This window comes from Pholcus phalangioides, unplaced genomic scaffold (assembly GCF_987345545.1).
Source record: "Pholcus phalangioides strain wild (caught in Gottingen) unplaced genomic scaffold, Ppha-v1.0 ptg000004l_1, whole genome shotgun sequence".
In the NCBI taxonomy this organism is placed as follows: domain Eukaryota; kingdom Metazoa; phylum Arthropoda; class Arachnida; order Araneae; family Pholcidae; genus Pholcus; species Pholcus phalangioides.
Genome location: NW_028301597.1, coordinates 33497989 through 33509048, shown reverse-complemented (window position 1 = coordinate 33509048; position 11060 = coordinate 33497989). Strand labels below are relative to the sequence as shown.

The 11060-nt window shown below is 37.9% G+C and overlaps 1 protein-coding gene across 1 annotated transcript in view; it reads right to left on the bottom strand.

The window, feature by feature from the left end:
* Positions 1 to 2417: 2417 nt before the first annotated feature.
* Positions 2418 to 11060, bottom strand: part of LOC149087113 (uncharacterized) — a 63539-nt gene continuing 54896 nt past the window's right edge. Inside the window, exon 9 of the mRNA XM_089231354.1 lies at positions 2418 to 10148. Coding sequence (XP_089087480.1) covers positions 8922 to 10148 — 1227 coding nt within the window. The 3' untranslated portion in view covers positions 2418 to 8921. The remainder of the gene's footprint in view (positions 10149 to 11060) is intronic.

Here is an 11060-nt window from a genome sequence, read left to right as displayed (position 1 = left end):
TTGTTGATTATCTTTCAGGGAAATCGGTAGTCGTGTTGGACGAAACCAAACAACTGTAATGCGGATATGTGATCGTTGGATGCAGGAGGGTACGACGGACCGACGTGTTCGATCGCATCCACCTCAGTGCACCACTTCACGTGATGACAGGCGTATTGTGCGTATGGCAGTGACTGATCGCTCAGCCACATCACGAACCATAGCACAGCACATTCAGTCTGTACCGCATCATCCAGTGTCTGCGTGTACCATTCGACGCCGTTTACAGCAGAGTGGTATGTCCGCAAGACGTCCATTGCTTCGTCTACCCTTGACGCAGAACCACAGACGTCTCCGCCGCCAATGGTGCGATGAAAGAAGGATGTGGACGGCACAATGGAATGAAATTGTCTTTACTGACGAGTCACGCTTCTATCTGCAACACCACGATGGTCGGATTCCAAGGGCGTAGCGAGGGGGTGGGACTTGGGGGTCTGGTCCCCCCCCCCCCGAAATGTGAGAAAATGACCGAAAAAAGGGAAAAAGATGGCCAAATCCATTGTTCTGTCACTTTGGTCCCCCCCCCCCCCGAACGAAATTTCTGGCTACGCCCCTGTCGGATTCGAGTCTGGAGACACCGTGGAGAGAGGATGCTGAACAGCTGCGTTATGCACCGCCACACTGGTCCTGCACCGGGTATTATGGTATGGGGCGGTATTGGATATCACTCTCGCACTCCTCTAGTACGCATTGCCGGTACTTTAAAAAGCCAGCGCTACATCTCCGAGGTGTTTGGAGCCAGTTGTCCTTCCTTACCTTCAGGGCTTGCCCACAGCCATATTTCAACAGGATAATGCGCGACCACACGTGGAACGCATTGTCCAAAGGTTCTTCGTGAATCGCCAGATTGAATTGCTTCCCTGGCCAGCTCGCTCTCCGGATCTTTCGCCGATAGAAAACGTGTGGTCCATGGTTGCTCAACGATTGACCCAGATTACATCCCCAGCTGCCACACCAGATCAACTTTGGCAACGCGTGGAAGCTGCTTGGTCTGCTGTACCCCAAGAACACATCCAAAGTCTCTTTGAATCAATGCCGAGGCGTGTGGCAGCGGTAATCCCCAACAATGGCGGCTACTCTGGCTACTGATTTTGGCAGGAACCACACTTCACAGAAGTCTATAAATTTAATCATTTGATGCTTGGTCAACATGTTATCTAGAAAATAAATATTGTTGCGATATCTCTTGTCTTTCTTGGTGTTGCAATTTGGGCGGCTAGCAGTGTAGTATATTATCATCATAGTAGGCTATATATTGTAATATTATTTATAATAAAAGAAATATTGTGGTGGCAACTATCGAGTTTTGCTAAGCTGTTCCCACTAACATCCAGTGGCGTTGGAAACGGGGCTGCTGGAGCACCCACGGTAATTTATATCATGGGTATGAGCACCTTAGAATAGATTCAGAAATCACTATTTCCTACATATAGATCAAGACGAGCACCCTCAAGTTCAAAACACTTCCGACGCCCCTGACAACATCTACACATTTTTCGGGCTTACACTCTCACATTGCCCATTTTTACTTCATGAAAGTCCCCTCCGCATCTGCAACTTCGAATGAAAAATATTCTAACTTTTTATATAAGAAAGAAAAGGCATACCGTATCAAACATTACTTCAAATAATAAAAACTTGGGATAAATAATCAAACAAGTACAGGCTATCAGAGTTGAAAGAATAAAATAACTATAAGAATGAAATATTTCTATTTCGTAAGATCTTTTATTGAGCAAGAAAAAACTGGGACAAACAGGCATCCCGAACGGGTTAGCGAATTTGATAACGAAGAACTGGGTCACCAGCTTAGAAAAGTTTGAAACAAAGCTGCATTAAGAGTGCAAGCGGCATCTTTCGAGCGGCTTTGCTTTGAAAGGAGCACACGCGCTCATGCAACGACCAGCTTCTCGATGCTTGTAATAGATGACGCCACTATAATGAAAACAATAGTTTTCCATCAATACACACAGAATTTTTTTGAACACCGCTATTTGTATTTTCTTTTTTCGATCTTTGACTATCGGACCTACTACATTGCATTTTTGATATTTAATCTCTTAATATACCTGGAAATTACGAATTAATCTTCATCTTTTTCACCTAATCAATCTCGAGTTTAAGCAAATGTCAAGGTAGCATTGGTCATAAACTAAACATTATTATTGTGAGAATTGCTATAGATGACGTTGGTAGGACTTCAGCCCAGGATGATTCTTGCTCAAGGTTTCCGGAACATATATTCTTGCCATTTCTTTTTTAATACTAAAAATCCACTATAGGATTGTGAGAGATCCCCAGCCTAGGGGTCCTGCTGCGGGGGATGTGGTTGAGCGAAAATAAACAAACTTTAACATTCTGACAGGAGATTTTTCTATGGAACAATAACAATCTTTATTGCATAAAAGTATGAGAATATATGGGTACAAAATATCTTTGGTACAAAAACACTGAATAAAAATATGCATCTATAAAAATTCTTCCAAAAAATATAAATGGAGCATGAGCTCTAACACCAAAGAAACACCCTTCTCGTCTAGACATAAACAAAATTCCTGTGTCTAGTTTTTTCACGTACTCTTCACAACAAATACAAAAGACTATTCAGGTGACAAAACTAATCAACAATTAAAGATCTTGATAATAACAGACAATCCAACTGTAATAACACCATTCAAAAACTAAAACAACCCAAAAATAAAAGGTAGCCCATTGATGAAGTGTCACATTGGAATTGATAGCCTGAACACCAAATGTGGATAAGCAGTAAACAGCTACAGATCATAAATAAGAATCAGATTAAGTAAATGTTAACGCTGAAAATGAAATAACCATTAAAGGCAAGAAAGTAAAATATGATACAAAATATATAAAAATTTCAGTTTTTAAAGTATTTGCCATGTCTTTTGTTAGAAAGAAATGTTAATCATCCTTAATCTCAATAATGAGAAGACTGTCAGACCAGACACAACCCGGGCTCTGTCTCTTCCGGGATGTAAGCCCTTTACCCGTGTGGGTTGGATCGTGCTAAATAATAAGACTGCAAGTGAAAACAAAATGCGTGCTGAAAAATAAATCTCTTCAAAGAGCGACCTTAAATCTTTTTTTTCTTCAGAGAAAAAAAAAATTAAATGTAATATTTTCGTAACCTAAACCATTTCTTCATTGGGTTTCGACTTTAAAAAGGAAGTAGATGATTATTTCGCATGGAAGAGTAAATAATCCTTCTGCCTCATGCAACCATATAATTACAAAAAGAAAAGAACGAAAAAGACAAACACCCGGAAAAACACAAAATTCATAATACATTTCAACACACTATGGGTGCCGTGTTCAGGGAACAAATGGTAACATTATCATGCTGACCAGGGATCCCACTTTGGTTGGTTACCAAATCTTGACTCTGGGTTTATCAGCTGGAAAAAATATGTTCAAGTAAAACGTTGTGATCAGAATGAAGCTGAGAGTCCGCACTTAAGTCTAATGCAATGTTCTGATTGGTTGCTTGCAAAATGCAGCTATTTGATTGCTCTATACGAAATTTATTACAATTCTTGCCGATAACGAACCCAAACCATGGTGCTGTGATCAGTGTTGTTGATTTATTCATTGTTTACTAATATATTTTTGAAATCATGAATATATGTGCCTTCGTAAACATCTAAATCAGCTGTAGACTTTGCGCAAAAAACTCTAGCTATGTGAAATTTGAATATGTGGCCCTTCTTGCCAGCAGCGAGAAGCTATGGTCGATTTCTTGCATTCATGATTCTTAACACAACGAGCGTGCTTGCTTGATGTTTTCAGGGGTCTTCCTCATCTGTCATCCTATGTAACCCTGAGGGTTGTTAACCTAACATCCATAGAAGTCCCTCCCCCTAAAAATGTTATAAAAATGTGGCATTTACTATATTCCATATAGTAATTGCCTTCTGAGTTACATAGGACAGACGAGGAGACCCATAAAAACAAGGTTAAATGAGCACGCTTATTGTGTTAAGGATCAAGAATGTGCAAAATCGACCATCGCCACTCACTGATGGCAAGTGGGACACAGATTAAAATTTCATGTCGAGAGCTTTTTACAAAGTAAAATCCAGATTTAAACTTCCATGAAGGCACGTATATTAGTACCTTCAAAAATATATTAGAAATGATAATAAATTAACACAGCCAATCGCAGCACCATGGCTTGGGTTCATTAAGAGCGAGAATTATAATAAAATTGTAATAAATAGACAAATCAAATAGCTCCATTTCAAAAGTAACCAATCACAATATTGAATTAGATTCATGTGCAAGCTCTCAGCTTCATTCTGACCACAATTTTTGATTTGAACAGAGGTTCCCCCCCCCCTCTAAACAACTGGGAGTTGAGATTTGATAACCAACCCAAATGGGATCTCTGGCCAGTGTGATACAGTGGTTACATTTATCCTCTAAAGACGGCATCCATAAATATGTAAGAATGCATTAGGAATTTTTAATTTTTCAGTGTATTCATCTCTTCCGTTCTTTTCCTTTTCACATTTCAATGTACACAAGCAAACAAAACAAATAATATTTTCTATTATCATTTGAACAAGTCATGCAGTATGATAAATAATTAGGGGAGAAAATTAACATCAGTAACACTAACAAGTGTATAATTTGCATACATCACAGCCCATTATCATCTTCCCCTCTCCCCCATATTGACATTCAATGTGATATCCTGCACAGGGCCGTCATTTCAACTTTTCCAGGGGGGGGGGGGGCGGGGAACGGTTCCCCCTCCCTCCCTAAATGATGGGCCCATAGGCGGAGATATGGGGGGGCCATTGCCCCCCCCCCCAGCGTCAAAGGTGGAGTCGACTGATCGAATGTATATATGCATATATGAATTGCCATCATCATCATCTTGCGCCCCCAGACTTCCAAGTCTATCTCCGCCTATGGACGGGCCTGATCCTGCGTGTAATCTGCAAATGCGAATCACACATATGTGAATTTTAATCCCAGAAGAAAAAAAATCATCCCATAACAGTGTTAGAATTGAAAAATACGAAAACCTACTGGTCCACACAGACATCGTGTTTGGTCCGCTAAACGAAATCTGATCGAAATAATAATTAATTTTCCAAATTATATTAGCATTAAGAAAAGTGATATTCCACCAAAGAGATGCAAAAATCCACTGCGATCGGCGATTCTCCCGTAGAAGATGCTTCCGCAGATTATCGCCCCCACGAGGGGAGCACAAAGTTTTCTGCTACTGGTTACGCGGACCACCACAATTTTTTTTCAGTGGTCTGATTGTTTAATCCAGTTTCCCACTGCGATCGGCGATTCTCCCATAGAAGATGCTTCCGCAGATTATCGCCCCCACGAGGGGAGCACAAAGTTTTCTGCTACTGGTTACGCGGACCACCACAATTTTTTTTCAGTGGTCTGATTGTTTAATCCAGTTTCCCAAACTTTTCATTCCACACACACACACATCGCCCCCTTCTGCAGAATTTTTTTTCTCTCGCCTTTTTTCTCTCCGTAGCTTCTATCACCCCCCCCCGGAACATTCCATCGCCCACCAGGGGGCGATATTGCCCACTTCGGGAAACACTGGTTTAATCAGTGGTCGCGGACCACCAATGATTTCGAACGCGGCATAACCTGTTGTAGTACCATGAATCTATGTATGGAAATTTCTGGTTTTGAATAACGAAATCTTAAAGAATGGAATGCTGGTCATGTTTTTTAGAAGCTTTTGTAATTCAGAAACAAAGGCCACAAAGGAGAATTTTCCTATGAGGTGGCTGAAAAAAAATTATGCCCATAATAAATATGGATGCCAAATATAACCTAATTCATGCTGCCCCATCTGTTTGCACAATGGATATCTCTATCTCTGCAACCGTTGACTTCAGAAACATACTTTCAATTATAAAAAGTTTTCAAATGATGTGCGGTTATGTAAAATGTCTTTAATTTCCACAGGGGTCATACACATAAAAAATTAGAAAAACTAACTTTTTATCTAGACCCTTTGTGTGCTAAAACTTCAAATTAGTAAAATGTGGATGCATTAAGTCATTACAAAAAAATGAGAAGTCATTTACAAAAAATTGAATATTTTAAAATGCAATATTAACTGAGATATTTTCGACTTTGAAGTTTTCAGCATTTGTTGCCAATGACTGGGGGTGTGGTTCACAAATTGCGAAACACAAACTAAATTCAAAGTTGTAAAAATTCTATAATTGTCAAAAAATTTAATTACTATTTATTGTGAATTAAAAAAAAAATAAAATGGTTGAGTACATCCTATCTGTCTAGTCCCTAAAACTGGCAACGTTTGAGTCAATGAAAACTTGCCAGCACAGTGATAAGTTGCCAAAAACATAGTGATTTCTCATATTTAATATATAGATAAATATTGCATTCAAAAATATGAAATTTTTGCCAATGACTCTCCAAAGCTGCACTCACATTTCACTAATTGGAACTCTTAACACACGGGTACTGTATAAAAAGTTAATTAATTTATTTTTTTTATGTATATGGACCCTCAAACAAATTTTACGATTTTAGGTTAGTGCAAGTGATTTGGGAAATTTTTGTAATTGAAAGTATGTTTCTAAAGTCAACAGTTGCAGGGATATTTGCTGTGCAAACAATTTAGAACTGGCTGTATGGAGTATAGGTGTACAACCTCTAGCTAACCAAAGGGTTTTATCCGACCTGCAGATAATGCCCTAAACAAAAACATCATTACGCACACCACAATAGGTACACTTATAGGCCCACAGACTTGAAAGTTTGCACACACTCCTGAAATAGAGTATCAAGTTCTAAAAGCATTGAAGCTGTTGCATAAGGTTCCATCTGATTCACGAAAGGTGCTCCGGTAGAAAAGTTTCAATACATACAACACCATAAATGCTCAAGATGACCATATTTCCTTCATGAATGAAGAGGATATTTCCAATATCACAAAACATTGTCGAAGGCAAGTAAAGTAACCAATAACAGCAAAAAAAAGTTGTCAAATGCAAGTAAAGTAAGTAAAGTTGCAACCATTTACAGCCAAAAAAATTGTCAGAAGCAAGTAAAGTTGCCATTTATTGCTAAAATTGCTAATGGTGGGAAATAGAGGGCTACTGCAAGTCGCAGTGGATCAAAATGTAGTTCATTAAAAAACACATATTTGCAAATATGTGAAATGAATATATTTACATCACTATATAATTATGATAAGTCATAATTATCATAATATAATTTCTGTCATGAAAATTATCTCAATTTTTGATTTCGAAAATTTAAGTATGCTTTGTTGGGAGGGAAAAAAACCTGGACATTTATAAAAAAGTTGGGGGAGAAAATTACAGGAATGTCTGTAAAATAGAAGTCAGCCCTTATTTATACGGTTTCACCACTATCGATAAAGTCTGTGAAGTTCAATCAGGTGTGCTAAAGGTAAGGTAGACCAATTTTGCTATTATGAAGTTTTAAAAAAATTAATGGGGGGAGAAAGCGGACTTACTTTTTGACTGCGGAAAAATTTTTGATGTCTTCACAAGAACGTCTGTAAGTTTTTAAATTGAAGAGTAATTAACTGGTCTGTTAGCAGCAGAAATACCACATGTGTAGCTTGTGGAATGAAAAGGTTGTTTTTATATCCCTGGTCTATATAGGTTATAGCAGGGGTTCTCCACTGGTGCTCTGCGGAGCTCCAAGGACTTCGTGTGCACCTCCCAGGGGCTCCGCGGCGACTCAAGGAAAATACATAATATAAATCAGTAAATTTGACAGATAAATAAAAGAGGCCTACAGGTTCTCTCTGCCATAAAAAGTATGTACAAAAAAGGGCTCCGCCATAAAAATTATATACTGGATAGGGCTCCGCAAGTCAAACAAGGTTGAGGACCTCTGGGTTATATGGATCATGAAAGAAAAGAAGTCTGCAAATAAAAAAATGATAGTTCAAATTTCAACCACTAAGCAAAAAAGTAATGCTCAAAGAACAAGAAACACAAATTAGAAACATATAACTTTATTTAATCACAGCATTTGTTCAATATGTATGCCATTTGAATAAATAATATGTTCAAAGCCTGTTATAACATGTGCAACAGTAGCGCAAAGAACTTTTTGAAGAATTGTAGCAACATGCCATATTTAGTTTACTTTTGATTCAGGCAGAGTCTGTATGCTATCTTCATAGATTTAGAGCCATGAGGAGCACTCACCTCAAGGTCCTAAAAGGTGGCAGACAAGGGAAAACACTGCTGTGTGCTCGCTTTAGAGAAGTATTTAGGCAATTCTGACAGTTTTTCTGAATGCCAAGCCTTCTTGCCGTTCTAACACGTATCACTGTGACTTCTGGTTGTGGGGACTGTTGAAAGATCATGTCCACTGAGGTAGTGGGACAACTCTGCTCGGGCAGACTCTGCATAAATCGAAGGCAGACAAAGCACGGCATAATGCTGCAACCTTCAAGAAATTATTGAAGAACTAATAAACAAATTCTTGCGCTACTAATGAGCATGCTATACCAGGCTTTGAACATATCGTTTATTCAAATGGGATGAATATTGAACAAATGATGTGATTAAATAGTTTCATGTTTCCAATTTGTGTTTCTTGTTCTTTAAGCATTAATTTTTTACTTAATGGTTGAAATTCGAACTATAATTTTTTAATAATTTTCTCTTCCCTATGGTTCATATAGCATATATACCAAGTTTCAACGAAATATATCAACCAGAACAGGTTCTACATAGGTCTGAGTAGGGTCAGTTTAATTATAACTACCCTGTACACAGTAAAAAAAACAGAAGAATATATATATATATTTTAAACTTGACTACCCGACCCTCTAATAGCTCTGCAAAAATCTTTTGAAGTTAAATTTCAAAATCTCCAGTATTCATAGCTTCCATTAAGGTTTTGATCTCTTTTCCCAAGGCTCTCCTCAACATGTTGATTGCTTGCTGGGTTCCATGTGCGGTGACGATAACTTTTTTAGTGGTGGCATTCACCCTAAGAGTAACACTCTCGACTTCAGAATAAGATTGAAGCAGTTTTTCAGCTTTGCGTAGGTTGTCTTCCTGTAAGTCATGAATGTATAAACCACAATCCATATACTCAGGCTTCATTTCAACCAGACCACTTTGTTCTACAAAATCAGTATTGATATATGCACCAGATATGGCAATTTGGTGGTAAGTCTGCATTGCAATTTTCCCAAAACGCTTGCTCTTAAAGATCTCAAAACCTAGAATTTTCAATGCATCTTTCTTTCCACAAAAGCTGAATTTTGCACATTGTCTCAGAATAGCTAAAAAAAGTGAAGCAGCTGTTTTCTCACCACTTCGTTTTTTTGTTGAGTTCTCCCCAACATAACCCTCTCTTTCAGCGATGCACAAAAACATATCTAAAAGAATCTTAACAGGCCTCTTAATTTTATTATCTGTTGCCCAAAGCAAAATAAAGCGAAATGCTAACTCTAAATCTATCCTTTTACAAACAATGTGCAATGGTGGTGTAAAAGCTTGTATAGCTAATGTAGGAAGCTCAGGAAGATGATTCTTCATCATGCAAACCATCAGGCTTTTATCTAATTTTGCAACCAAAGGCGAAAATTTTGTGATAACAGACTTTGAATGGACTCTTACTTTAATGTTAGACAAAATATTGGACACCAGCCAAGGAAAACTAAGAAATTCTGGATTTGGGTCGCTGTAAGTAACCATATACCAAGCTGAAGCTTTCATAAACATTTCTTGCAGCAACTTATTCTTAACAAATACACCAAGGTTCTCATTTGGCGCATCAGCAATAAGTTGATCTGAAACATCTGAAGACACTTTGAATTCCTTGTAGAACTCTTTCCTCATGTTGGTACACAATGACTTGAGTTTAGCAACAACAACTTTTTCGATTTCAGCTCTGTCCTTTGTTTCAAAATATCGACAATGAAGCTTTGTAAAAGCACCAGAAAATGCCTCAGCTTCGTGTTGTACCCCATGATTCTGGAGAATATATGACAACAGGCCATTATATTTATTTCTATTTTTGATGGCATCATCTCTGTACTTTAGCCAGCCAGGAACAACCAGAGCCGGATCAGCCTAAAAAGAAAATTACAAACAAAATTTACTTGTTAAAAAATAAAAGCCAATAAAAAGATAGCAATAAGAAAAAATACACAAAACTCTTAAGAAATAGTAAAAGTTTTTCTGAAAATTAAAAACTTCTGTTATTTAATACAGTTAATGTCGCTTATTAAGCTCTCGGATAATGTTACCATTCTGGTATTGTTATCACTAGGCCTCAGATTTGTATGACATCATTTTTTAAATGAAAATTTATATATTTTGGGCATTTTTAGGCGATCTGTCATATTTTAAGAATTTTCAAGCAATAGATAATTTTTTTTGTCTTTTTTTATTACCGAAAATTTTAATTTGTATTTCCTTCAGAGATATGGTTTTGCACTTTTTCTTCTTTTTACAAAGAAAAAAAAGGTTCACATTCCCAGTACTCACTTTTTTGTTCCCGGAGTTTTTTTTTGTTTCTGAACGGCACATCAAGCACTTGTGAAAGATGTTATTTATTCAGACGCTCGAAATCTTCACATTCAATGCATTTTCATCATGCCTAAACACAGGGATTTTTGTCACGAGCGGCACACTTGGTTTTGCCACCAGCACCCAGTGCCATCTCAAAGCATGGGCCTACCCGGGCACAGCCCAGGGGCTTCACAAAAATACAATCTAGTCGAACTTTTCAAGAATTTGCCAGGTTGGGCCTCAGAAAAACCTCTTGGCCCGGGGGCCCATGATGCTCTTGAGACAACCCAGCCCACACTCTGTCACTGTGAAAATATAAATCTCTATAACAATGTTTTTTGCATCATGTTTCGAAGAAAAAAATAATTTTTCCATTTTTTACCCCTAAAAACTGTCACTTCCTCAAGTTTGGTAGTTCCTTTCCGTCCTTCTCTTTAATTCTGGTGTTGCCTAAAATTGAGCATTCAGAGT